General features: G+C 46.8%; 1 protein-coding gene across 8 annotated transcripts in view; it reads right to left on the bottom strand.

The window, feature by feature from the left end:
- LOC137437105 (neuronal cell adhesion molecule-like) overlaps positions 1–24,114 on the bottom strand; it is a 361,237-nt gene that overhangs the window by 99,351 nt on the left and 237,772 nt on the right. For 7 of the 8 annotated variants that reach the window (XM_078786852.1, XM_078786854.1, XM_078786851.1 and 4 more), the window contains 4 exons: positions 16,203–16,253; positions 12,835–12,946; positions 6,739–6,923; positions 2,579–2,713 (listed from right to left, as the gene is read on the bottom strand). In XM_078786852.1, the coding sequence (XP_078642978.1) occupies positions 2,579–2,713; positions 6,739–6,923; positions 12,835–12,946; positions 16,203–16,253 (483 nt within the window). The remainder of the gene's footprint in view (positions 1–2,578; positions 2,714–6,738; positions 6,924–12,834; positions 12,947–16,202; positions 16,254–24,114) is intronic. The other variant, XM_078786856.1, reaches the window with a different exon arrangement.

The following is a 24,114-nucleotide window of genomic DNA, read 5'->3' as shown; positions in this document are numbered from 1 at the left end:
GTCAGACACAAGATTGTAGTCAAGCTTGGACAATCTCAAGGCTATAATAAGTCCATCTCCAGAGACCTTGATGTTCCTTGTCCACCATACGCAATGTTATCAGGAAGTTTAAGGCCCATGGCACAGTATCCAACCTCCCTGGACGTGGCTGCAAGAGAAAAACTTGATCGAAGATTGCAGCAAAGGATTGTTTGAATGGTGGAGAAAGCACCTCAATCAACTGCCATACACAATCAAGCTCACCTTCAGACACAAGGTATGACAGTTTCAACTAGCACCAACCGTCACCACCTCAATGAAAGGGGGTTCTATGTTAGGAGACCCAGGAGTACCCCACTGCTGAGAAAGCCCGATTGGAGTTTTACAAAACACAGCGGAACAAGCCAAAATCCTCCTGGGAGAATGTCCTCTGGATAGATGAGACCAAATTAGAGCTTTTTGGTAAAGCACATCATCTCTATGTTTACAGAAAACAAAATGAAGTCTTCAAGGAAAAGAACACCATTTCCTACAGTCAAACATGGAGGAGGTTCAGTGATGTTTTGGGGTTGCTGTGCTGCCTCTGGCACTGGGTACCTTGGATGTGTGCATGGCATCATGAAATCAGTAGATTGCCAAGGAATTTTGGAGCGCAATGTTCAACCCAGTGTCAGAGTTGGGTCTCTGTCGAAGGTCATGGGTCTTGCAGCAGGACAATGACCCCAACACACACTTCAAAAAGCACCCAGGAATGGTTCAAGACAAAACGATGCACAGTTCTGAAGTGGCCAGCGATGAGTCCAGATCTAAATCCCATTGATCACATGTGCAGAGATCTGAAAACAACAGTTGGGAGAAGGCACCCTTCAAATCTGGGAGAACTGGAGCAGTTTGCACAAGAAGAGTGGGCCATCCTGCCAGTAGAGAGGTGGAGGAAGCTCATTCATGGCTATAGGAAGCGCTTGACTGCAGTTATTTTGTCCAAAGATTGTGCTACCAAATATTAAGTCTTGGGTGTCAATAATTTTGTCAATGCCATTTATTTTTATTTTCTGATTTAAAAGGATATATTAAGTTCTGAATCAAAAACAAAGGTTCTGTAATATTAACAGTGAAATAAAGAATTGTGGAGACAAAATGCTTCTATCAATTTCAACTTATTTTCGAGAGAATTGTGAGTTATTTGAAAAAGGTGCAAGGGTGCCAATAATTTTGGCCACGACTGTTTATATATATACATATATATATATATATATACACATACATATACATATATATATATACACATACATATACATATTGTTGTGGATATGAGAATGTTGTTTTTTTATTGTTGTGTAATGAATTGCTGTAAAATGTCACCCTCCTTCCTGCATTTGTTGTTGTACAAAGGTCAACGGGCGTTCCCGTAGTTAATTCCATAAAACATACACGAAGGACACCATATATCCCTGTTCAGTAGTTATATCCTTATTATGTGTATTAGTGTAAGGCTGTGTCTTCCATTAATTTAAATACTCCATTGCACCAAGTGAAATAAGAGTAGATCCCCTTTTATTCACATTCCCCTTCCAACAATTGCCAACTGTTCCCTCCGCGACTCCATTCGCCACGAGGTCGGCTCGGAGAAGAAGGGGGAGGAGCTGCCGAATCCTGGGCGTGCCCGCCCCTCATCATCAAGGGTGGAGCCAGAGGGCCGTGCCGACCAATCAGGGCCGAGGCGAGCTCACCTATGGGCGTGTCCTGGACACCAGCGGCTTGATCGCCTGAGGCGCTATAAAGAGCGCGCGCGAAAGCCTTGAAGTTGTGGGACTAAGAGAGAGGAAAGAAGTGCGCGCGAAAGCCTTGAAGTAGTTGGACTAAGAGAGAGGAGAGAAGGGGCGAAGCGAAGCAAAGAGAGCAAGAGAGAGAGAGAGAGAAAAGACAAGCCAAAAGAGTCCTGGAGTTTGTGAGAGAGGGAGAGAGAACCCGTCATGCCAGACCCCCCACCAGCAGCGTTGGCTCCACCAAGCAGCTCCGACCCGTTACCCCGCGCACACGACAGGATCGGTGGCATCGGCGGCCGTCGAGGTCCAGCCCGACGTCCCGTGCGGGATCAAGCTCCAGCCAGCTCCGTGCCTTCCTCCCCCTCCAGCCACCCACCTCCTTCCAGCCAATCCACTCTGCAATTCCCCGTGTGAGTCCGTCTTTGTTTGTTCTGTCCCTGGGTTAATTAAGACTGTAATAGATAAGCTAGTATTTTCACTGTGTCTTTCTGGTCCGTCCCTCTTTCTGCTTTATTTTCTTATCTTTCCTTCTTCCTTGGTTTCTTTCAATCCTGTAAATAGTAATAAATAATAATCGTATTTCAAACCTTTTTGTCTCCTTCTTCTTCTTCACATCCGTGTCGCCTTTGTCTTTTCCCTATTGAATATCTGTGGCGCGATTTTGGCCAACGTTCAGGAATCGGGTTAGTCGGGGTAACTGTTCGGGCGCGGCGGCCATCCGCTCGGCAAACAATATCCTCGCCGCGGTCCCGTAACAATATATATATATATATATATATATACACAGGAAATAGATAAACATGGAATATCTATGCTTAAGAACATTGGCGTACCCTCAATTGGTGTGCCGTTTCTCATCCAGCGGATCTGTGAGTTGGGCCTGCCCCCCACACGGCACACAATTGCTGTACTTTGGCCTGGTTCAATGAGTTGACTCTGTGGTGCATTGACTAACCAGTAAGGAGCAGCTGTGGTGTGAAAAGGAGAGAAAAAAAAGTGTGGTGAGAAGGGAGTAAAGAAGGGGTTAAAGCAATGCACGATGCAAAAACAGAGTGATAAATATTAAACTAAAACTCCAAAAACATCACTTTTTTTCCATAAACAATCTACCTTTACATGGCTGACAGTATGGCCTTCATGTTGTGAAGAAAGTTTTGTTATGTAAAAGTACCAACTGTAACCTGAATGTGCAATATGAAACTTGTTTATTTAATATGTTGTAGTTTGACAGTTCGTCAAGACCAGAGCTTGGACATAATTCATGTTCTGGACAAAGACATTGATAGACATCAATCTGCATTTACATGAATTACAAGGGCATTATAAGACAATGGAAAACACATATAATATATGGTAGTGGAACTTGGGTTCCCCACTTTAAATGAGCCAGAGGTTCAGATGAGGATCACAACAAGCCAACCGACATTTCTATTTCGTGATTTATATTGGGATAAAGAAGCTGATAACATGACAAGTCATGTGACATATTGTGGCCAAGAAGCTTAGCAAATCACACCCTTCTCTCATGTTAGGTGCTACATTCATATGATACAAAGTATAGTACAGCACTAAATTAACCAACTGCTAAACCCCACATTTCACTTCGCATATGTGGGGTAATAAATGATGCACAGACTACGCATCTGCTTTGTTGCTTTTGTTCAAAAAGTAATGAGATTTCGCAAAGGACTGTAGTTTGTTGTTCCTCTTGCAATACCTTACGACAGCAACACACTGCGATATTTTCTTCAACTTTTAGGGACATGAGACTTCATTGGAAAATGTATATTGGAAGAAGAAGAATAATCTCAAAGTTCCCCCACCCTTGTAACACAATTGGCAAATTTGATTGGTCGAGACGACATAAAATTTTGGCCGACTACTGCTAAACTGAAGGGTTTTGGAATTGCAAACAATGGAGGCAATTTGGGTTTTACAGTGTTCCATTATAAAATTTGATGAAATACAATAAAAGTTTTAAAGGATGCAGAAAAAAACATTTATTCGAAATTTACTGGCATTGATGCACATCATATTTTGCACCACCTTATTGAACAGGTTATATTAGTTATTCGTTGGGTGATTCATCAATGTTCGTGCCATCCCTCAGATGGACGTTCAATGAGCATCTCGTCTGCCGGCAGACGGTAAAGACTTGATGGACGCTCGATATCCCATCGTGTCCTTCGTATAGAGAAAGCGAGCATTCGCTGGCACCCTGAACAAACTACAAATTCCTGACATAACCAACAGGGGAACCTGCATCATCGGTACTGCTGCACCCTCATACAGTGATGGAACCCAGCAGCCTTGTGCTGCATATGACAGTGAAAGAGAGAGTTGTTCGTACCTGTCGTTTATGATGTCCCAAAAATAGTAACGAAGTTCATTTTTACGGCATAGCCCATCGGGCAGGGCCGTCGAGAACAGTGTTTGTCTGTCTGTATGTATGTATGTATCTATGTCCCCTCAAAGGTATACCAATCAGAGCTGAGAATCTGGTCACATGACAGGGTGATGTGATTACGTCTGATGTCATTACGGCGGTGCTGCGGCTGACTCTCCACACTCCGCCATTTTGATTTATATGCCGTTCATGCCGAACATATCATCGAACCTGTCATATATCACAATCGCCATGCTCTACCTTCACGTTTTTCATTCAGTGTGAAACACAAGCAAACCGATTGTTAAAATGACCATCAAATATCGAAAGCATCGGCGTTACGTCTCTTCCAACAATACAGTAGGTTTAGGCCTTAGGCGTTATGACTCACATTCTGCTTTAAACAAATTAAACCCAGGTTTCTCGATACAGTGGTATTGTTTCAGTAGTATCGTTTTTGTAATAATAATAATAATAATAATAATATAGTAAATATGACCATAACACTTTAATCCCAATGTCGTGAATGGAAACTTAACGGTTTGAAGCGGTGTATGGTTCATGATCAATGATAAGTGGTGTAACCGCAGAAGTAAGAAATTAGCCTAGGTTTTTTTTATAGTAATATCATTTTCGTAATAATGATAACGTAACGTTAATATTATAATAAATGTAATTGTAACACTAATCCCTTCGTCATGACCACAACGTTCGTAGTACTGGAGGTTAAATATATATCTTATATATATATATATTAAAGTAGCGGAAATTTTGTGTCTGGCCGTCATGCTACGTACGTCATTACGTATATGATGTCATTATGACGTAAACACCTGCTCACTTTGAGAGCGGCAGGAAAGGTCATTCCTCTTTGGGGTATATAGATTACAGTCAATCGATGGTCGGATCTCAAGAACATTGGGTGTGTGTTCATCTACCAAGTTTCTTGTGGAGAGATCGCCAAGTGGTTTATGCATTTGAGCAAGCACTCCAATCAAAACCATTAAGGAACGGCTGGCTTGGCAAGCGCTAGCTAGCTGCTTGATAAATGAGCACACCTCCAATCCTTGTGGGGTATATAGATTACAGTAGATCTTCGCTCAGTTCTGTAAGTAAAACCTACCTCATGGATGTCGGGATTCCTCCAAATTTCTTTGTTTAATGTTATGAACAGCATTAGCGACTGTTAAAAAAGCTAATCATATGTGTTTGTGGTTTATAATATTTTACAAGCCCGGCTATGCCGTTGTTAGACTTTTGGTCTTGTTTTAATGTAATTTGGATTTTTAATCATCCCAATAGATTCTAATGATTAAGGATGCAAAGCGGAGTTAAGCATTTAGTTCAGTCTATGATCTGTCTGTTAATCAGTCTGGAGAAAGTACCTGATTTGGATTGTATTTTATATTATGAACAACGTAGAACACAAATCTGAACGTGAATTGGAACAGCAACCTGCAGTGTAGCAGTACTGTCCCTGAATTTGGCAAAGTGTACGGAGCCCTGCCTCGACCGTGCATGTGCAGGGAGGAGTGAGATCATATTTCAGTCTGTCTTCCTGTCTGGCATCAAACAAAATTGAGAATCATTCCAAACAGGAAACCCCCTGTTTTTAGGGATGTTATAAAGGACACAAACGACAAGCCGAATAACTAATGGTACGTGTTAGATAAGGTGGTGTAAAAGACGCTGCATCAACAGTGGTTAAATTACAAAAAAAATAAAATAAACCGTCAACCTTTAAAATCTTCATTTTATTTCAATTCAATTAAATACTTGAACAACGCACGACATAATCGGTGTTTTATAACTTTCAAAAGCCTTCAATTCGGCACTACCTGGACCATATTAAAGCATTTAACATAATCTCGACCTTTGTCGCTCATCCATGTCCTCAAGACTGTGTGGGTTAAGGTGTTCTATGAACTCTATAATTATTTTTGGAACCATTCATAAAAGCTTAGTTCAGAGTGCAAGTAAATGTGCGGGTCAAATTTGAAATACCTTCACATGTACTGGTATTTATTTAGGTCGTCAAGATTTTATTGTATTTTATCTGGATCCGGCCTATCAGTGGGATACAAAACATACTGTTGAACCTGGCGTAGGTACGCTCTCTACGGAGTGCCAGTCTAGTTTTACATAGGTTGATGGTATTCCATAAGTACAAAAGCTGTTAGACATAATGAGTGATGTACAGGTGTTAGAGATTGCAGTCTCGTCATATGTTGGTGAAAACCCTCATGTTCGTGAAATCGACCTGTTCAGGTAGGCCTGTTCGTGGTATTTAAGGATGCCTTTTAGTGGAATCCCAGACTCATGATGCACATAATCCAGGTTCAAATTCCAGGTTACCATACATGTTTGTGCACTGTCTACTATCCTTGTAATTTATGGAAAGTACACTCATCTCAACTGATGTGTGTTCTGCATGTGATGCATGTGCAAGCTCCTCCATGAGCCTTCGTTCAAGGTGCAAATAAATAAATAATAACAATCTTTCGAGCAAGAAGAGTTAGCCACAAGAAACAGCATCAAATAGGTGTTGTTATATATTTCACAGCAAACAGTGAAACATTACAGGTGAAGTTTAGATGAAGAGCGCACCTTCGACAGTGACAGTGGTGAAGTGTTGTGCCGTGCTCAGGATGTTTGAGGCTTGGCACACAATGACACCCTCATCTGCCTCGGTCACATTTGCAATGCGAAGGGTCTTGTTGAAGTTTTGCATCTCTGCACGGCTCCAGGGAATCTCTCCACCCTCCTTAAACCACCGGATGCGAGGTGTCGGCCTATCCGGTTACACAATCACCACATGTTATTATAACTTGTACTATTTATAACAATGACATTGGGTAACATGAACATTCCTCTAAAAAAGAAAATAAGTGTGTGTTTACATGTATATATATATATATATATATATATATATATATATACAGTCACGTGAAAAAGTAAGTACACCCCATGTAAAGTATTGCCTTTTTCAACATATTTCAACATACAGCTATTTGATCTTCATTTCAACAATATTGACAGATAAAGGTGATATAATATAACAAATATCATGAAACATTTACATTTTGTAGTCCATTGTATAATTTAAATAAACATAAATGCAAATTTCGCATGTGGAAAAAGTAAGTACTCCCCGACATTTATCACTACTTCAAATACCTAAAATTAGAATCAGGTGCACCAGCTCAGGTGCAAATGATTAGAACATCGTTAGAGAGGATCTTGGAGGAACCTGTCTTATTTAAACCTCAGACATTTAGTTTGGTTTGCTCTTTGTTGTTGAAGTGTGTGGCGTCACCATGCCTGGATCAAAAGAGCTCTCTGAGGCCTTTAGAAAGAAGGTTATAGATGCCTACGAGTCTGGGAAGGGATTTCAAAAGATCTCCAAACAATTTGAAATCAATCATTCGACTGTCCGGAAGATCATCTTCAAGTGGAGAAGATTCCAAACAACTGCCAACTTGTTCAGGCCAGGCCGCCCCAGCAAGTTCAGCCCGAGAGCAGACCGCAAGATGCTGAAAGAAGTCTCTAAGAACCCCAGAATGTCATCACGGGACCTACAGGTAGCTCTTGCCACAGTTGATGTCAAAGTGCACGAGTCTACCATCAGAAAGAGGCTGCACAAATTTGATCTACATGGGAGGTGTGCAGGAGGAAACCTTTGCTGTCCAGAAAGAACATCAGGGCAAGACTAAAGTTTGCCAATGAACACCAAGGCAAAGACCAGCACTTCTGGAACAATGTGCTCTGGACAGATGAGTCAAAGGTAGAGCTATTTGGCCACAGTACCAGAAGACATGTTTGGCGAAAACCAAAGACAGCATTTGACCACAAGAACCTGATACCAACTGCAAAGCATGGTGGTGGAAATACAGTGGAACCTTGACTTACGAGTTTAATTCGTTCCGTGACCGAGCTCGTAACTCAAATTGCTCGTATCTCAAATCAAATTTCCCCATTGAAATGCATTGAAATGCTATTAATCCGTTCCAGCTCGCCAAAAACCACACCAATTTTTTTTTAAATATACAGTATATATAAAAATATCTCGCGCTTTATATTTCACCTGTATGCAGCATACAAGTTGGCAGGATGGCCTGGACTGGAGGTACGCACACTTGACTCTAAAGTCTAAACTGTCCAGCCTGGGTTTGAATCCCGACCCAGCTATAACCTGTCATGGGTGAATCACAGGCAGGGTGATTCATCAATGTGTGTACCGCTAAACTGGGCGCCCCGTTTGCGTCCCATTAGTTGTTGGATGTTAAGGATCTCACCGTGTTTTCCACAAAGAGAAGGCGAGCTATCGCCGGCATTCTGAACAAGTTGTGGCCTGGCATGCTCTTCTCCTCTGCCGTTATATACGTCCTCCTCGACACCTCGCTCATGTTTTTCGACGATTGCATGTTTTATATCCAAGCACATCATCCTCCTCTTCTTCTCAGCACTGCACTTGCCACTCACTTTCTTAGGCCCCATGGTTAAAACTAAGAAATTTTCCGAAATAACCAAAATGCGAAAAAAAAAATGCAGCGCTATACGACAGAGATACGTACTGTACTTGCACGGCAAGATAACCACGTGACCAGAACCCACCTGGCGGCGTGAACTCGAAATAACCAAAATGCGAAAAAAAAAATGCAGCGCTATACGACAGAGATACGTACTGTACGTGCACGGCAAGATAACCACGTGACCAGAACCCACCTGGCGGCGTGAACTCGAAATAACCAAAATGCGAAAAAAAAAATGCAGCGCTATACGACAGAGATACGTACTGTACGTGCACGGCAAGATAACCACGTGACCAGAACCCACCTGGCGGCGTGAACTCGAAATAACCAAAATGCAAAAAAAAAAATGCAGCGCTATACGACAGAGATACGTACTGTACGTGCACGGCAAGATAACCACGTGACCAGAACCCACCTGGCGGCGTGAACTCGAAATAACCAAAATGCGAAAAAAAAAATGCAGCGCTATACGACAGAGATACTGTACTTGAACGGCAAGATAACCACGTGACCGGGTGGCGAAAGCTCGTAACTCGGATCTCGGCTCGCATCTCAAAGCAATAAACCGCCGGAGCGACGGCTTGTATCTCGAAAAACTCGTAAGTTGGGGCACTCGTAAGTCAAGGTTCCACTGTATTATGGTTTGGGGCAGCATTGCTGCATCAGGGCCTGGGCAGCTCACCATCAGATAATCCATGATGAATTCTTCATTGCACCAGAGGGTGCTTGAGGATAATGTGAGGCCATCTGTCGGAAAGTTGAAGCTCAACCGAAGGTGGACCTTGCAACATGACAATCACCCTAAATATACCAGTAAATCCACCAAGGAATGGCTGAAAAGAAAGAAATGGAGGGTTCTGGAATGGCCAAGTCAAAGCCCGGATCTAAATCCCATCGAGATGTTGTGGGGGGATTTTAAACGAGCTGTGCATGCAAGAAACCCCTCAAACATCGCACAGCTGAAAGAATTCTGCATGGAGGAGTGGGCAAAAATTTCTCCCAGTCGATGTCAGAGACTGGTAGACAGTTATAAGAAACGCCTACTTGAGGTTGTTTCTGCCAAAGGGGGAAATACCACCTATTGGAGGCAAGGGTGTGCTTACTTTTTCACGTGACTGTATATATATATATATCACTTTGGATTTGGAGGAAGTTAATGGAGGCACGTCGTACGGTGTAGGTTGTGGTTGTGGGTGGTGGTTCATTTCAGCCTAAAGGGGTGGTGACTGAGTGTGGAAGACAAATGGAGATGTGTGAATGGTGTGTGAACGGTGTGTGTGTGTGTGTGTTGCAGGAGTGGGTGTGGTTTTGCAGGAATGTGTTTTTGTTTGAGTGGTGCATGTTGTAAGGGTAGGTTGGTGGTCGGTTGGTTAGGTGTGGTTAAGTTGAAGTTCTTGGTTTGTGAGTGAGTGGATGAGGGGCTGTGGATTCTGGGAGTGGAGGCGGTTTTGTTGTTGTGGATTCTGGGAGTGGAGGTGGTTTTGTTGTTGTGGATTCTGGGAGTGGAGGCGGTTTTGTTGTTGTGGATTTTGGCAGTGGAGGCGGTTTTGTTGTTGTAGTCTGTGTTCTCACTTGCTGGGGGTCGGGGTATGTACGCATACAGGTGTAGCTGCTGCATGTGGAGGTGTATGTGCTCCTGCTGGCCCACCTTAGGTGACCATATCAAGGTTGAAGGGCCGAAACAGGATTATGCTGAGGACCTCGACTGAGGACCCGGTCAGTGAGGCACACTTGTGACCAGGTGTGTTTTGAAATTATATATCATCATCATCATCATCATCATCATCATTATTGACCATGTATGACGATAAATGTCGATCTGTCTGTCTGTTACATGTACACTCCTCCACCTACGGATGGATTTGGACCAAATTTGTAACACGTGTAAACGGTTGCACCGGCCAGGTTTTAGCGGGGTTAGCGGGTCCTTCAGTCGCCGGGAAACCCCCGGGAAAAATGATGAAGGTATACTTCTCCTCCGCTGCAGTTGGTTTGAATAGCGCCACCTTTGGTGAAGTTGAGCGCTGCAGGATGGATATAATTTCCCCGGACAACCGTCTGACTGTCATCTTCTGTGGTTATTCTCACCACCACCATGGCTCGAGCATCCCATAAAGAGTGTTTATTCTGCCCGAAGCAGTTTCTTGGCTCGGGTTACAATCCTGGACGTGTCGCCACTCCGATGAAGGATACTCAGTTGAGTGTGCAGGAATTTGGAATTTGGTCAGGGAACCGGCGATAGCTCACCTAGCATTCACAAAGGGCCTCACCAATTAATGCTGGCATACGGGTCGCCCGTTTAACGCATGTACGGCACACACATTGACGAGTCAACCTACCTGTGGAATACCTGGATGACATTTTAAAGCTTGGCCTAGGCTCAAGCCCAGGCGAGACAGCTCAGATGCGAGTTTGCATGTTATATGGTAAAACAATTAAACCAATCCATGCAATTTGTTTCTCTCTGGCGATTCAGCTCGATGATTTCATGAGTGTCAGCACAACTCAGGTGGGTGGCAAATGAGTCTCTAATTACTACCAACAATGATCCAAACACGATTCCATATACATTCTCCCAATTACAGATTCTTCTCTATTCTCAACTTCTTGTCCACAGCAGAATTAAGATGTCACAATCGTTTTTTATTCTCTAATGCATCAAAAGAGGTCACTCGTCCCATCACGTGTTGCATGCACTACCCATTATTCATTGACCTTACTTCGTTGGTATGCTGGCGTGAAGCCTACTGTTGGGAGAGCATGAAGCGGGATCTTTGATGCCGATGTGATTGCAGGAGGAACAGAGAATTTAAAATTGTTTCTCATTCATCGCCGTTTTGATCAATAAATCAGTCTATGACGAGTTCCACAGGCATCCTAAAAGGCCGGTTGCCTTGTGGTACCAAATCAACTGACGATTCATGGGAGTAGTTAACTAGCTTGAACTTTTGATGAGACACAGGCTCAATAAGGCTTATTGTCCCAGGCTCAATTTGAAGACTCATGAAAGTACAATGATATCACTGTTGGAGTACAGGATGGCTCATCTCATCTAGTTTCTGAGACATTGCATTCGTCACTTTATGTTGGAAGACAATTCAGACTTGTCAGGCAATGTGGTTTGTCTGGGAGGATAAAGTGTGGGGGAATAACCACTTGCTTGCTGTCCTGCCTGGTAATTAGGATATAGGAGCTGTCATCAGGGTCTTTCGCGGCAAGTCGAGGCATCAATGTGTGTGTACATCCATCGGATGGACGTTTACCTGGGCATCCCATCTTCTAGCATTAGTTGGTGGAAGTTATAGATCTGAAGTTGTCTTTCGCGAAGAGTAGGCGAGCTATCAACAGTCTCGGTGGCGAAATGGTAATGGTTGGCCGTCCACTCCGAGTCTGTGACGTCGGTGGCTCCAGCCCTGGCCAAGTCATACCAAAGACTTTAAAATGGTACGTGCTGCTTCATTGCTTGACACTCGGTATTTAAAAAAGAATAGAGCACGGCCAAACAACCACAAGTTGGTAACAATAGCAAAATAAACAAGAAGGAGGAATCAGATTGCAGACCCTCGCCACGAATATGTTTTCAGTGGTTTTTAAGGCTTTTGTGTTAAAAACAAACATGGCGGCCGAACCACGTGACCGATGACGTCATTATTTATTTTTTTCTCCACCAATTTATCCCCAGATGATGCTCAATAAATTTAATCTTGATCAGATGAAGTTTTGTACTTTTCCAATTATGACGTCATAATGGAGGCACCTATGACATAATCATTAACATATCTTATTCCCCATGGAGAGTTCTTTGCAATGAGCCATGTCTCAATTTTTCCCATACAGCACTTTCAGAGATATAGAGGTGCAAATTTTTCGTTTTTCCCAAGATGGCGCCCATACGACGTGACCTATGACGTCATAATTATCACTAAAAATTGTACAGGTGGAGTTGCACCGATGGTGGAAATTTCCTGTCAATCGGACCAACGGTTGCCGAGAAAATCATATTTATTCTGTGCGGACAAACAGACAGACAGACAAACAAACAGACAAACAGACCCAAATGCAATACCCTCTCCTCCTGCGAGGGTAATAAAGGGGGAAATGAAGGTAAGAGGAAGGTAAGATTCGATCATCAGCACACAATAAGTTCCATATTAATTTAAACTCTACGTACTGTCCTTCTGCAATGCATTCCAGCTCAAGATCTGCTCCACGGAGCGCCATGACGTCACTGCGAGTCCCACGAGGCGATAGAAAGGTTGGAGCTCGGTTACCCGGTGGAGATTCTAAACACAACAAAACAAAAAGGATCGGAGAGCAGGACCCATAGGTTAGCGTGAATACACCTGCTGCAGACTCTACGTACACCTGGAATTGAACGTCAAACACCATCAATGCAAAAACTACCGGAACGACCGACTCGCCCTTTGTCCTCGTTCACAGTTCCAACAATTGTTTCGCCACAGCAGTTTTAAACCTTCGGAAAAGAATGATCTCGAATCCTTACATAACAAGGAAGTTACCTCGACTGGAAAAGGTTGAGAAATATCAAGTTTAAAAGTTTGATGATAACATTGAGAAAAAGAAAACAAAAACTTCATTTCACATCATCAATGTAGTCAGGTACACTATGTCAATAATTATATTTCGTTCAAAATCATGGTAGATTAGCAAACCTATACATTTTTGGAAAGGTTATAGCATAAGGAAACTAAAAATCAATGTTCACATTTGGAGAGATACCTGTATGGCGGCCATTTTGGATTTTCAAAATGGCCACTGTAAAATACATATTTTGTTCTATTTCTGCCTCTAATTACCCTAAAAACTTTTTAAAATATACTAAACCTATATTTTCAGGGACAAGGAATCCAATGAAAGTATCAAATTAGTGCTATGGGGAATGGTAAGACACGAATCAAAGGTTTTGAATTGCAAAATACTGTCTTTATATTCGCGATAAGTTGCATAATCAAATACATGTTATCATTTTGTACAGGCAGTTAATAACATCAAAATGTGTCACAATAATTCATATCACCAAACATACACAGGCAGTCAGCAAAATCATATATACACATGCAGTCAGTATAACTTCACATCTACACAGGCAGTCAATGACAAAATATACACAGGCAGTCAATGGCATCAAACATACACGATTACAGAATATGCCATTTAGAGTTCGTCATCACTGTCCTGTGTGTCGTATCCGACAATATAGTCCGCATCGTTTTCACAGTCCGTTCCACACAAGCAAAGGTCGATCAAATTGATTGGCAAATCGAATTGGTCGAATGGTCGATCGAATCGAATTCGATGAATCGAATCGAATCGAATCGATCGAATTGGTCGAATGGTCGAATTGGTCGAATGGAATTGGTCGGAATTGGCAAATGTAAACATTGATTTTCAGATTTTCCATGTAATAACGTTTCCAAAAATGTATAGGTTTGCTAATCTACCATGATTTTGAACGAAAAAACATAGTGAACCTGACTAATGTTTCTTTTCTGAGAATTCAAACTTTGTAGAAAACAATGATTCATATTAAATGTTGTGAAAGATAAATTCCATTATTATTGATGAATTAAACAGAATTTATTAATTATCTCCACCACCAAAGGTGGACGAAGGTTATGTTTTCACCCCTGTTTGTCTGTCTGCCTTTTTGTGATCAGGATATCTCAAAAGATTGTGGACAGATTCGAACGAAATTTGGTGGACAGGTTGGGTGTCTGACGAAGACTATTGGATTCGATTTTGGTGAAGATCCAATCCGAATCCGTCCCATCAGTGGGACAGAACAGGTGGACTAGGCTATTCAGTGCCATTCTAGTTTGTTATTGAAACAACATGCTATCCATCATAGATACTGTACGTGCGTGGAAGGGATAATACAGTGGAGACGAAGTCGGAAGGAGAGCCAAGAAGGCCAGGGAGAGACGGTGTCAGGAGGGGGGGGGGGGGGCAAGGGGGGCAGAGGAGTGGAATGTATGCAGAAAGAGGGAAAAAGGATGTGGAGGGGAAGGAGGGACAAATACTTATACTTTTGCATATGCAATATGTAGATTCAACATGCATTAATTATAATTATTGTTTTGTTCTGTATTTCATATCCTTTTTCTCCCTCAACAAAACTGCACCACGAATGCAGAATAACAACGAACTCTGGTCGGAATGTAAGATTATAAGTTGAGCTACGTTCGCACTTTTTGTCTCGTCATGAGATGAGATGCTGCCCTTCACATCATGACAACTATCTGAACAAACCTCCTTCATAAACCCATTTTGTCCACCCTGTTGTGCCACAATACTTTAACAATATTGCTGGATGTTTATTTGAGCACATGGCGCCACCATGCCAGAGAAAAGCAATGAACAAACTGACGCTCCAGGTAGTCAATGAACCTGGTCTTTGACAAAGAAACGAGACCTCGAGAGGATTCACATTTCATCAAAACTCATTAAAGTGCTTGGATGAGCAGAACATCAGATTAATTAAACGTTATGTTGCTTTGTGGTTTCATGTGAAGAAAGGGAAATTGGTAAGTTGACAACGTTCCTCCCCTACACAAGTGAAATGGCCTCTATGACTAGGTAAAGCTTCTATGACTGGATAAGGCCTCTATGACTGGGTAAAGCTTCTATGACTAGGTAAAGCTTCTATGACTGGGTAAGGCCTGTACGACTGGGTAAGGCCTGTACGACTGGGTAAGGCCTCCACGACTGGGTAAGGCCTCCACGACTGGGTAAGGCCTCCACGACTGGGTAAGGCCTCCACGACTGGGTAAGGCCTCCACGACTGGGTATGGCCTCCACGGCTGGGTAAGGCCTCGACGGCTGGGTGAGGCCTCTACGGCTGAGTGAGGCCTCTACGGCTGAGTGAGGCCTCTACGGCTGGGTGAGGGCTCTACGGCTGGGTGAGGCCTCTACGGCTGGGTGAGGCCTCTACGGCTGGGTGAGGCCTCTACGGCTGGGTGAGGCCTCTACGGCTGGGTGAGGCCTCTACGGCTGGGTGAGGCCTCTACGGCTGGGTGAGGCCTCTACGGCTGGGCGAGGCCTCTACGGCTGGGCGAGGCCTCTACGACTGGGCGAGGCCTCTACGACTGGGCGAGGCCTCTACGACTGGGCGAGGCCTCTACGACTGGGCGAGGCCTCTACGACTGGGCGAGGCCTCTACGACTGGGCGAGGCCTCTACGACTGGGCGAGGCCTCTACGACTGGGCGAGGCCTCTACGACTGGGCGAGGCCTCTACGACTGGGCGAGGCCTCTACGACTGGGCGAGGCCTCTACGACTGGGCGAGGCCTCTACGACTGGGTGAGGCCTCTACGACTGGGCGAGGCCTCTACGACTGGGCGAGGCCTCTACGACTGGGCGAGGCCTCTACGACTGGGCGAGGCCTCTACGACTGGGCGAGGCCTCTACGACTGGGTGAGGCCTCTACGACTGGGTAAGGCTTTGACGACTGGGTAAGGCCGAACGGGCATCCACATGCACTACTTTTGTGGTAGAAAAGAACACTTTTGGGGAAACTCACCACGCTCGAGACCAGAGACATTGGATGGATCTGTATCATTGATGCTTTCAACTGAAAAGTAAATGAAAAAGAAAACAACAACATGTAATGAAAATGTAAAGCAACTAATAGATAAATGAAGCACGTGACATAAAAGCTGGAACAACAACAAATGAAAAAAATGGAAAATGTTTAAAAAATGACTATGAATGAGGCATCCATCGACAACCAATTTAAAGGCAATGATTTTAACTTTACTGCGACAATAATTCAATTTACACACTGGGCATCCGAGCCAAGAGGATTAAAAAGGAATCAGGTGTGCACTAACCGTGTTGGGAGTATCTAATATCGACTTTATCCAGTATATCCTATTACAGTGACTTATGCACTTTGAGCAAATTGACGAGGTGCTTCACATGTCACATGTGAACGGATTTCTTCGGATACCAATGGGTAAGCGACATATGTTACGACATTCCGTGTGACCATGAAAACGTGCATGCACCACAATGATGTTTGTGCACACATTTCAAACCACGTTTTCTCTATCAACGCAAGCAGAGTGAAACAGCTTTAACTTATCCATACATTTAAATTAATAACAAACACACACACATATATATATATATGGTGGAGGTGGAGGAGGGAGGAGGGGAGGGGAGGAGGGGGAAGGGGAGGGGGAGGGCGAAGGATTGGGGAAGGAGGGTGGGAAGGAGGATGGAAGGGGAGGGGAAGGAGGGTGGAAGGGGAGGGAAGGGGAGAGTGGGAAGGGAACTGGAGGGGAGGAGAGGAGGGGGGGAGGAGGGGAGGGCCCCTCCCCCCTCCCCTTCCCCTCTCCCCTCCCCTTACCTCCCCCCTCTCCTCCCCTCCCCTTCCCCCGTTCCCCTCCCCTCCTCCGCCCGGCAACGCCGGGTACTTCTGCCAGTATATACAGTCACGTGAAAAAGTAACTACACCCCATGTAAAGTTTTGACATTTTCAACATATTTCAACATACAGCTATTTGATCTTCATTTAAACAATATTGATAGATAAAGGTGATATAATACAGGGGCGGATCCGGGGGGGGGGGGGTGCAGGTGGTGCGCACCCCCCCTCCCCTTCGATCCAGGATGAGGGTGCAGGCGGTGCGAATCTGCTGAACGAATCTCCAGAAAGAACACCAGGGAAGAACACAAGAAACTGCAGAAACCTCCAAGAGCGCACAAAATGCCGTTTCTGAAGATCTTTTTTTTTTAATTTCCTGAGCTCCCATTTATCCCCCCCACCCGCAGCGCTATAGTTTGATGCACCCCCCCCCCCCCCCCCCCGTCTTGAAATTCCTGGATCCGCCCCTGTAATATAACAAATATCATGAAACATTTACATTTTGTAGTCCATTGTATAATTTAAATAAACATAAATGCAAATTTCATATGTGGAAAATTAAGTACACCCCGACATTTATCACTACTTCAAATACCTAAAATCAGAATCAGGTGCACCAGCTCAGGTGCAAATGATTAAAACATCGTCAGAGAGGATCTTGGAGGAACCTGTCTTATTTAAACCTCAGACATTTAGTTTGGTTTGCTCTTTGTTGTTGAAGTGTGCGGCGTTACCATGCCGGGATCAAAAGGGCTCGCTGAGGCCTTCAGAAAGAAGGTTATAGATGCCTACGAGTCTGGGAAGGGATTTAAAAAGATCTCGAAACAATTTAAAATCACTCATTCGACTGTCCGGAAGATCATCTACAAGTGGAGAAGATTCCAAACAACTGCCAACCTGTTCAGGCCAGGCCGCCCCAGCAAGTTCAGCCCGAGAGCAGATCGCAAGATGCTGAAAGATGTCTCTAAGAACCCCAGAATGTCATCACGGGACCTACAGGTAGCTCTTGCCACTGTTGATGTCAAAGTGCTCGAGTCTACCATTAGAAAGAGGCTGCACAAATTTGATCTACATGGGAGGTGCTAGGGGGAAACCTTTGCTCTCCAGAAAGAACATCAGGGCAAGACTAAAGTTTGCCAATGAACACCTAGGCAAAGACCAGCACTTCTGGAGCAATGTGCTCTGGACAGATGAGTTAAAGGTAGAGCTATGTTGGCCACAGTACCAGAAGACATGTTTGGCGAAAACCAAAGACAGCATTTCACCACAAGAACTGGATACCAACTGTAAAGCATGGTGGTAGAAATATTTTGGGTTGGGGCAGCTTTGCTGCATCAGAGCCTGAGCAGCTCACCATCACAGAATCCACTATGAATTCTTCATTGTACCAGAGGGTGCTTGAGGATAATGTGAGGCCATTTGTCGGAAAGTTGAAGCTCAACCGAAGGTGGACATTGCAACATGCCAATTACCCTAAACATACCAGTAAATCCACCAAGGAATGGCTGAAAAGAAAGAAATGGAGGGTTCTGGATTGGCCAAGTCAAAGCCCGGATCTAAATCCCATCGAGATGTTGTGGGGGGATTTCAAACGAGCTGTGCATGCAAGAAACCCCTCAAACATCGCACATCTGAAATAATTCTGCATGGAGGAGTGGGCAAAAATTTCTCCCAGTCGATGTCAGAGACCGGTAGACAGTTATAAGAAACGCCTACTTGAGGTTGTTTCTGCCAAAGGGGGCAATACCACCTCTTAGAGCCAAGGGTGTACTTACTTTTTCCACATGTGAAATTTGCATTTATGTTTATTTAAATTATACAATGGACTACAAAATGTAAATGTTTCATGGTATTTGTTATATTATATTGTGGCGGACACAAAAGCCCACTGGCGTGGTGACATCATTCCACGCACCAAGTGGGCGGTGGCCACGCCCGAGGGGTAGGTGTGGCCTCATGATATACACCGGGCGACCAGCCCGGAGCATTTCAGTGTTACAGTGTAGTCTTACAATAAAGACGTTTATATGTTACCGCTTGTCCGCTTCCTCCTTGCTCACAAGCAGCGCGCGTAACGCCGCGCTTTACTGGTGACCCTCGACGTTGGATCTGCCGTAGCGATCCTTCCGAACACGACGCCATTGCAATGGCCAACGACAAGGCAATGGCGATTAAACTTCCCGAATTTTGGGAGGCCCAGGCCGAAGTCTGGTTCATTCAAGCCGAAGCCCAATTTCAGCTTCGGCGCCTCACCAACGACGACCTGCGCTACTGCCATGTCGTCGCCTCCCTCGGGCCCGGCACGGCCGCTCGAGTTGTGTCCGTCCTTCGCCACCCACCGGACGGCCTCAAGTACGAGGCACTCAAGCGGCTACTCCTAGCCACGTTCGGCCTCACGGACGACGCACGGGCCGATCGCCTCCTGGATCTCCCCGAGATCGGTGAGACGCGCCCATCGGTCCGAATGGACCATATGCTGTCACTGTTGGGCGACGAAGCCCCCGGTTCGCTATTCCGGGCGCTTTTCCGGCGCCAACTTCCAGCGCAGGTTCGCCTCGCGTTGGCCGGGACCGAGCGAACGGAACCCCGAGCATTGGCCGCCAAGGCGGACAGGTACTTCGCCGCTTCGGACACGCGGGCGAGCGTCGGCGTGGCCGTCACGGCCCTCGACGCTGATGTTCAGCAGCATGTTCCACAGCATCAGCTTCTACAGCGCGCTGATGTTCAGCAGCATGCTGATACGCACCTCGTGAACGCCGCCACGCCCCGCCCACCGCCGCGGCGAAAACCGCCACCGCGGGGAAACCCGCCAACTCCACCGGCCGGGCGGAGCCAGCCGCGCTCCTCCAGCTCCACCACCTGGTGCTGGTTCCACGCCAAGTTCGGCCACGGGGGGTGTCATCCACCGTGCTCCTTCAACGGGTCGGGAAACGCCCGGGCCGGCGCTCAATAGTGGCGATGAGCGCCGGCCGTTCGAGCAGCCTGCTGTTCATAACGGACACCTTCTCCGGGCGCCGTTACCTGTGCGACACGGGAGCGCAGGTGAGTGTCATTCCCGCCGGCACGTCAGACAAGCACGCCGCGGGTGGGGGCCCCGCGCTGCTTGCCGCGAACGGGACGCCCATCCGTACGTACGGAAAACGCTGCCTCTCTCTGCGGTTTGGAGGGCAGGTTTTCCGATGGACGTTCGTCACCGCCGACGTGCCCATGGCACTGCTTGGCGCGGACTTCCTGTGCGCTAATGGGCTCCTGGTCGACGTCAAGCGCAGACGGCTTGTCCAGGCCGAGACGTTCAGCTCGCTCGCTTGTGCGTTGCCCAGCTCAACGAGCGGCTTGCCAAGCGGCTTGCCGAACGATTCGGTTCCGGCCACGTTGGTCTGTACGCTTCCGGCAGCGGACGCATTCACCCGCCTCCTCGCCGGCTTCCCGGCCCTCACGCGGCCCACCTTCTCGGCGGGGGCCGTCAAGCACGGGGTGGCCCATCACATCCCCACCGTCGGGCCACCGGTCTACGCCCGGGCACGCCGCCTCGAGCCGACGAAGCTGGCGGTGGCAAAAGCGGTGTTCGCTACCCTGGAGCGACTCGGCATCGTTCGGCGCTCAGAGAGCGCTTGGGCGTCGCCGCTGCACATCGTGCCGAAGCCCGGCGGGGGATGGCGACCGTGCGGGGACTATCGCCGTCTCAATGACGCCACGACTCCCGACCGCTACCCCGTCCCCCACATTCAGGACTTTTCCGCCCGTTTGGCGGGCAGGTCCTTCTTCTCAAAGGTGGACCTCATACGCGGCTACCATCAGGTCCCCGTCAGACCGGAGGACGTCCCGAAGATGACGGACATCCAGCACGTCGCGGGGAAGGACAACCCGGTGGCGGATTGCCTTTCCCGGGCCGTCGCCCACGCAGTCCACCTCGGCATCGACTATGCCCGGATGGCAGCGGACCAGGCCGCTGACACCGACGTCCAGGCCTTGTGGACTGCCGTCACGGGCCTCCGCGTCACCGAGGTGCCGTTCGACAGCGCGGGCGTGGCCCTCTTGTGCGACGTCTCCCTCGGGCGTCCTCGCCCCATCGTGCCCGTGGGCTGGCAGCGCCAGGTGTTTGACGCCATCCACGGCCTGTCCCACCCGGGCGCGAGGGCCTCCCAAAGGCTGATCGCCGACAAGTTCGTCTGGCATGGCCTCCGGAAGGCCGTCCGCGGCTGGGCCAGGACGTGCCTCGCGTGCCAGCGCGCCAAGGTGCACCGGCACACCCAGGCCCCGTTGGCCCCGTTCACGGTGCCGGAACGCCGGTTTGACCACGTCCACGTGGACCTGGTGGGACCTCTGCCCCCCTCGCGGGGTTTCACCTACGTCCTCACCATGGTGGACCGCACCACCCGGTGGCCGGAGGCCGTGCCCTTGGCGTCGACAACAGCGGCCGATGTCGCGCAGGCTTTCATCGCCACCTGGGTCGCCCGGTTCGGCGCCCCCTCAGACATCTCATCCGACCGCGGCCCCCAGTTCACCTCGGAGCTCTGGGGGGCGGTTGCGCAGGGGCTCGGGGTCCGGCTGCACCGAACCACGGCCTACCACCCCCAGGCTAACGGCCTGTGTGAGCGATTTCACCGCTCATTGAAGGCCGCGCTCCGGGCCACCCTCCGCGATGGCGGCTGGGTCGACAGGCTCCCCTGGGTCCTGCTGGGCCTCCGGACGGCGCCCAAGGAGGACCTGCGCGCATCCGCGGCGGAGTTGGTCTTCAGGCAACCGCTGCGGGTGCCGGGCGAGTTCCTCCCCGACTCCACAGCACCATGGTCCGCGGCACAGCAGCGCTCCGCTCTGCAAGAGTCCGGCCCAGAGGTTCGCCCCGGTGCCAACGGCATGCCACGGGCACCCACCGACGCACGTCGCCCCGGAGCTTCGCACGGCGGAGTACATCTTCGTCCGCCACGATGCCCATCGGACACCACTGCGGCCCCCGTACGACGGGCCTTTCCGCGTGCTGGAGACCGGGGCGAAGCACTTCACCCTGGACATCGGCGGTACTCCTGACCGCGTTTCGGTAGACCGCCTCAAGCCGGCCCACCTCGATGTGGACCATCCACCGCCAGTGGCCCGACCCCCACGTCGGGGCCGCCCTCCTGCGGGCGGACCCCCGGCACCGCCCAGCCCCGCCGCCACGCCGCCCCCCGGTCCTGCACCCATCCCAGGGGCAGCCTGGGGCATCCCACCTGGCATCCCTGCACCCCGGACGCCGCCGATCGCCAGGGGGCGCTTCGGCCGGGTCATTCGTCTGCCCCGCAAACTGGCCCTCCAGGTGCGCGGGAATTCTGGGGGGGCGCGTGTGGCGGACACAAAAGCCCACTGGCGTGGTGACATCATTCCACGCACCAAGTGGGCGGTGGCCACGCCCGAGGGGTAGGCGTGGCCTCATGATATACACCGGGCGACCAGCCCGGAGCATTTCAGTGTTACAGTGTAGTCTTACAATAAAGACGTTTATATGTTACCGCTTGTCCGCTTCCTCCTTGCTCACAAGCAGCGCGCGTAACGCCGCGCTTTAATATCACCTTTATCTATCAATATTGTTGAAATGAAGATCAAATAGCTGTATGTTGAAATATGTTGAAAAAGGCAATACTTTACATGGGGTGTACTTACTTTTTCACGTGACTGTATATATATATATATATATATATATATATATACATATATGTATGTATGTATGTATGTATATATTTATATATGTATGTATATGTATATATGTATATATATATATATATATATATATATATATATATATATATATATATATACATATATACATATACATACATATATAAATATATACATACATACATACATACATATATGTATATATATATATATATATATATATATATATATACATACATATACACAAAGAATTAAGTTAAGCACCCCCCCCCCGTTTTTTTACAACCTCGCACATTACAAGGTTGTTGTCGTCAAAACAGTGTAATATACCCATGATATTGCTATATTTTCTGGAGAAGTGATATTATGGTCACATAAAAACATAACAATCATGCCGTTTTCAATATTTTATTCTGAATAATTTAAGGTGAAATTTATTGGGAATTTTAGGCATATTTTCACCTCAATTTAAGTATGGAGCTATAGGTCCATCACGGACAGTGTGGATGACGTTTATGTTTTCTAACGTACAGTCATTGTTCTGAGAAGACCTCTAGCGATCTTTGCGTCAATAACGTGTGTAGGACCCACGTGATCGGATCACTGACTCAACCCTACGTCTCATAGACCCTGTAAGCCGTCGTATGCGTTGCTGTGGCAGGTTGTTCCATTCCCGATGTAATGCACGTTCCAATGATCTCACAAGGTATGATCTCACATACCTTAGAATATATGCCAATGTATACATATACACAAAGAATATATATTAGGGGGTGCTTAACTTAATTCTTTGTGTAGGGGTGCTTAACTTAATTCTTTGTGTATATATATATATATATACACACACACATATGTAGCTTGGCTTAACGCTGTTGAAACCAAAGCTTTCAGAATCATTGTTGGAATCTCCCGCGATGAAGCTGATTCTGAGGGTCTTTCACTCACTCACTACAGGCAGGTGGAGTTTGTCTTCTACCAACTCCTCTCTGCTCACCTTCACTCTTTCATTCCTCATTTCTCCCGCCTCTGGAACAAGCTACCTCACTCACGCTCTTCAATCCCACTACTTCCTCTAGGTCTTTAAAACAGCTGTTCACCACAATCCATCTTCCCCCATCCAAAGCCTTGATCCTTTCTACCCCCGTTAAAACACCCCAAATCCGCCTCTTTCAACCCCCAACTTCATAGTAGTGTTCATTTCCTTTTTAGCATGTACTCCTTGCCTCCTGCCACCCCAGCCCTCTCCCTTCCACTTGTGTTTAATGTGTTAGCTCTTACACGTAAAAGAGCCTCGATCTTGCATACAAAAAAGAAAAAGAAAAGAAAACAATTGAAAAAAGAATCACCAAAATATATACTGTATATACAGACTTGACATTTAATATGGAATATTTTTTTTGTGGGGGTGAAC

Source organism: Myxine glutinosa, chromosome 11 (assembly GCF_964187855.1).
Source record: "Myxine glutinosa chromosome 11, kmMyxGlut1.1, whole genome shotgun sequence".
Lineage (NCBI taxonomy): Eukaryota > Metazoa > Chordata > Myxini > Myxiniformes > Myxinidae > Myxine > Myxine glutinosa.
This window is presented reverse-complemented; position numbering and strand designations above follow the sequence as displayed.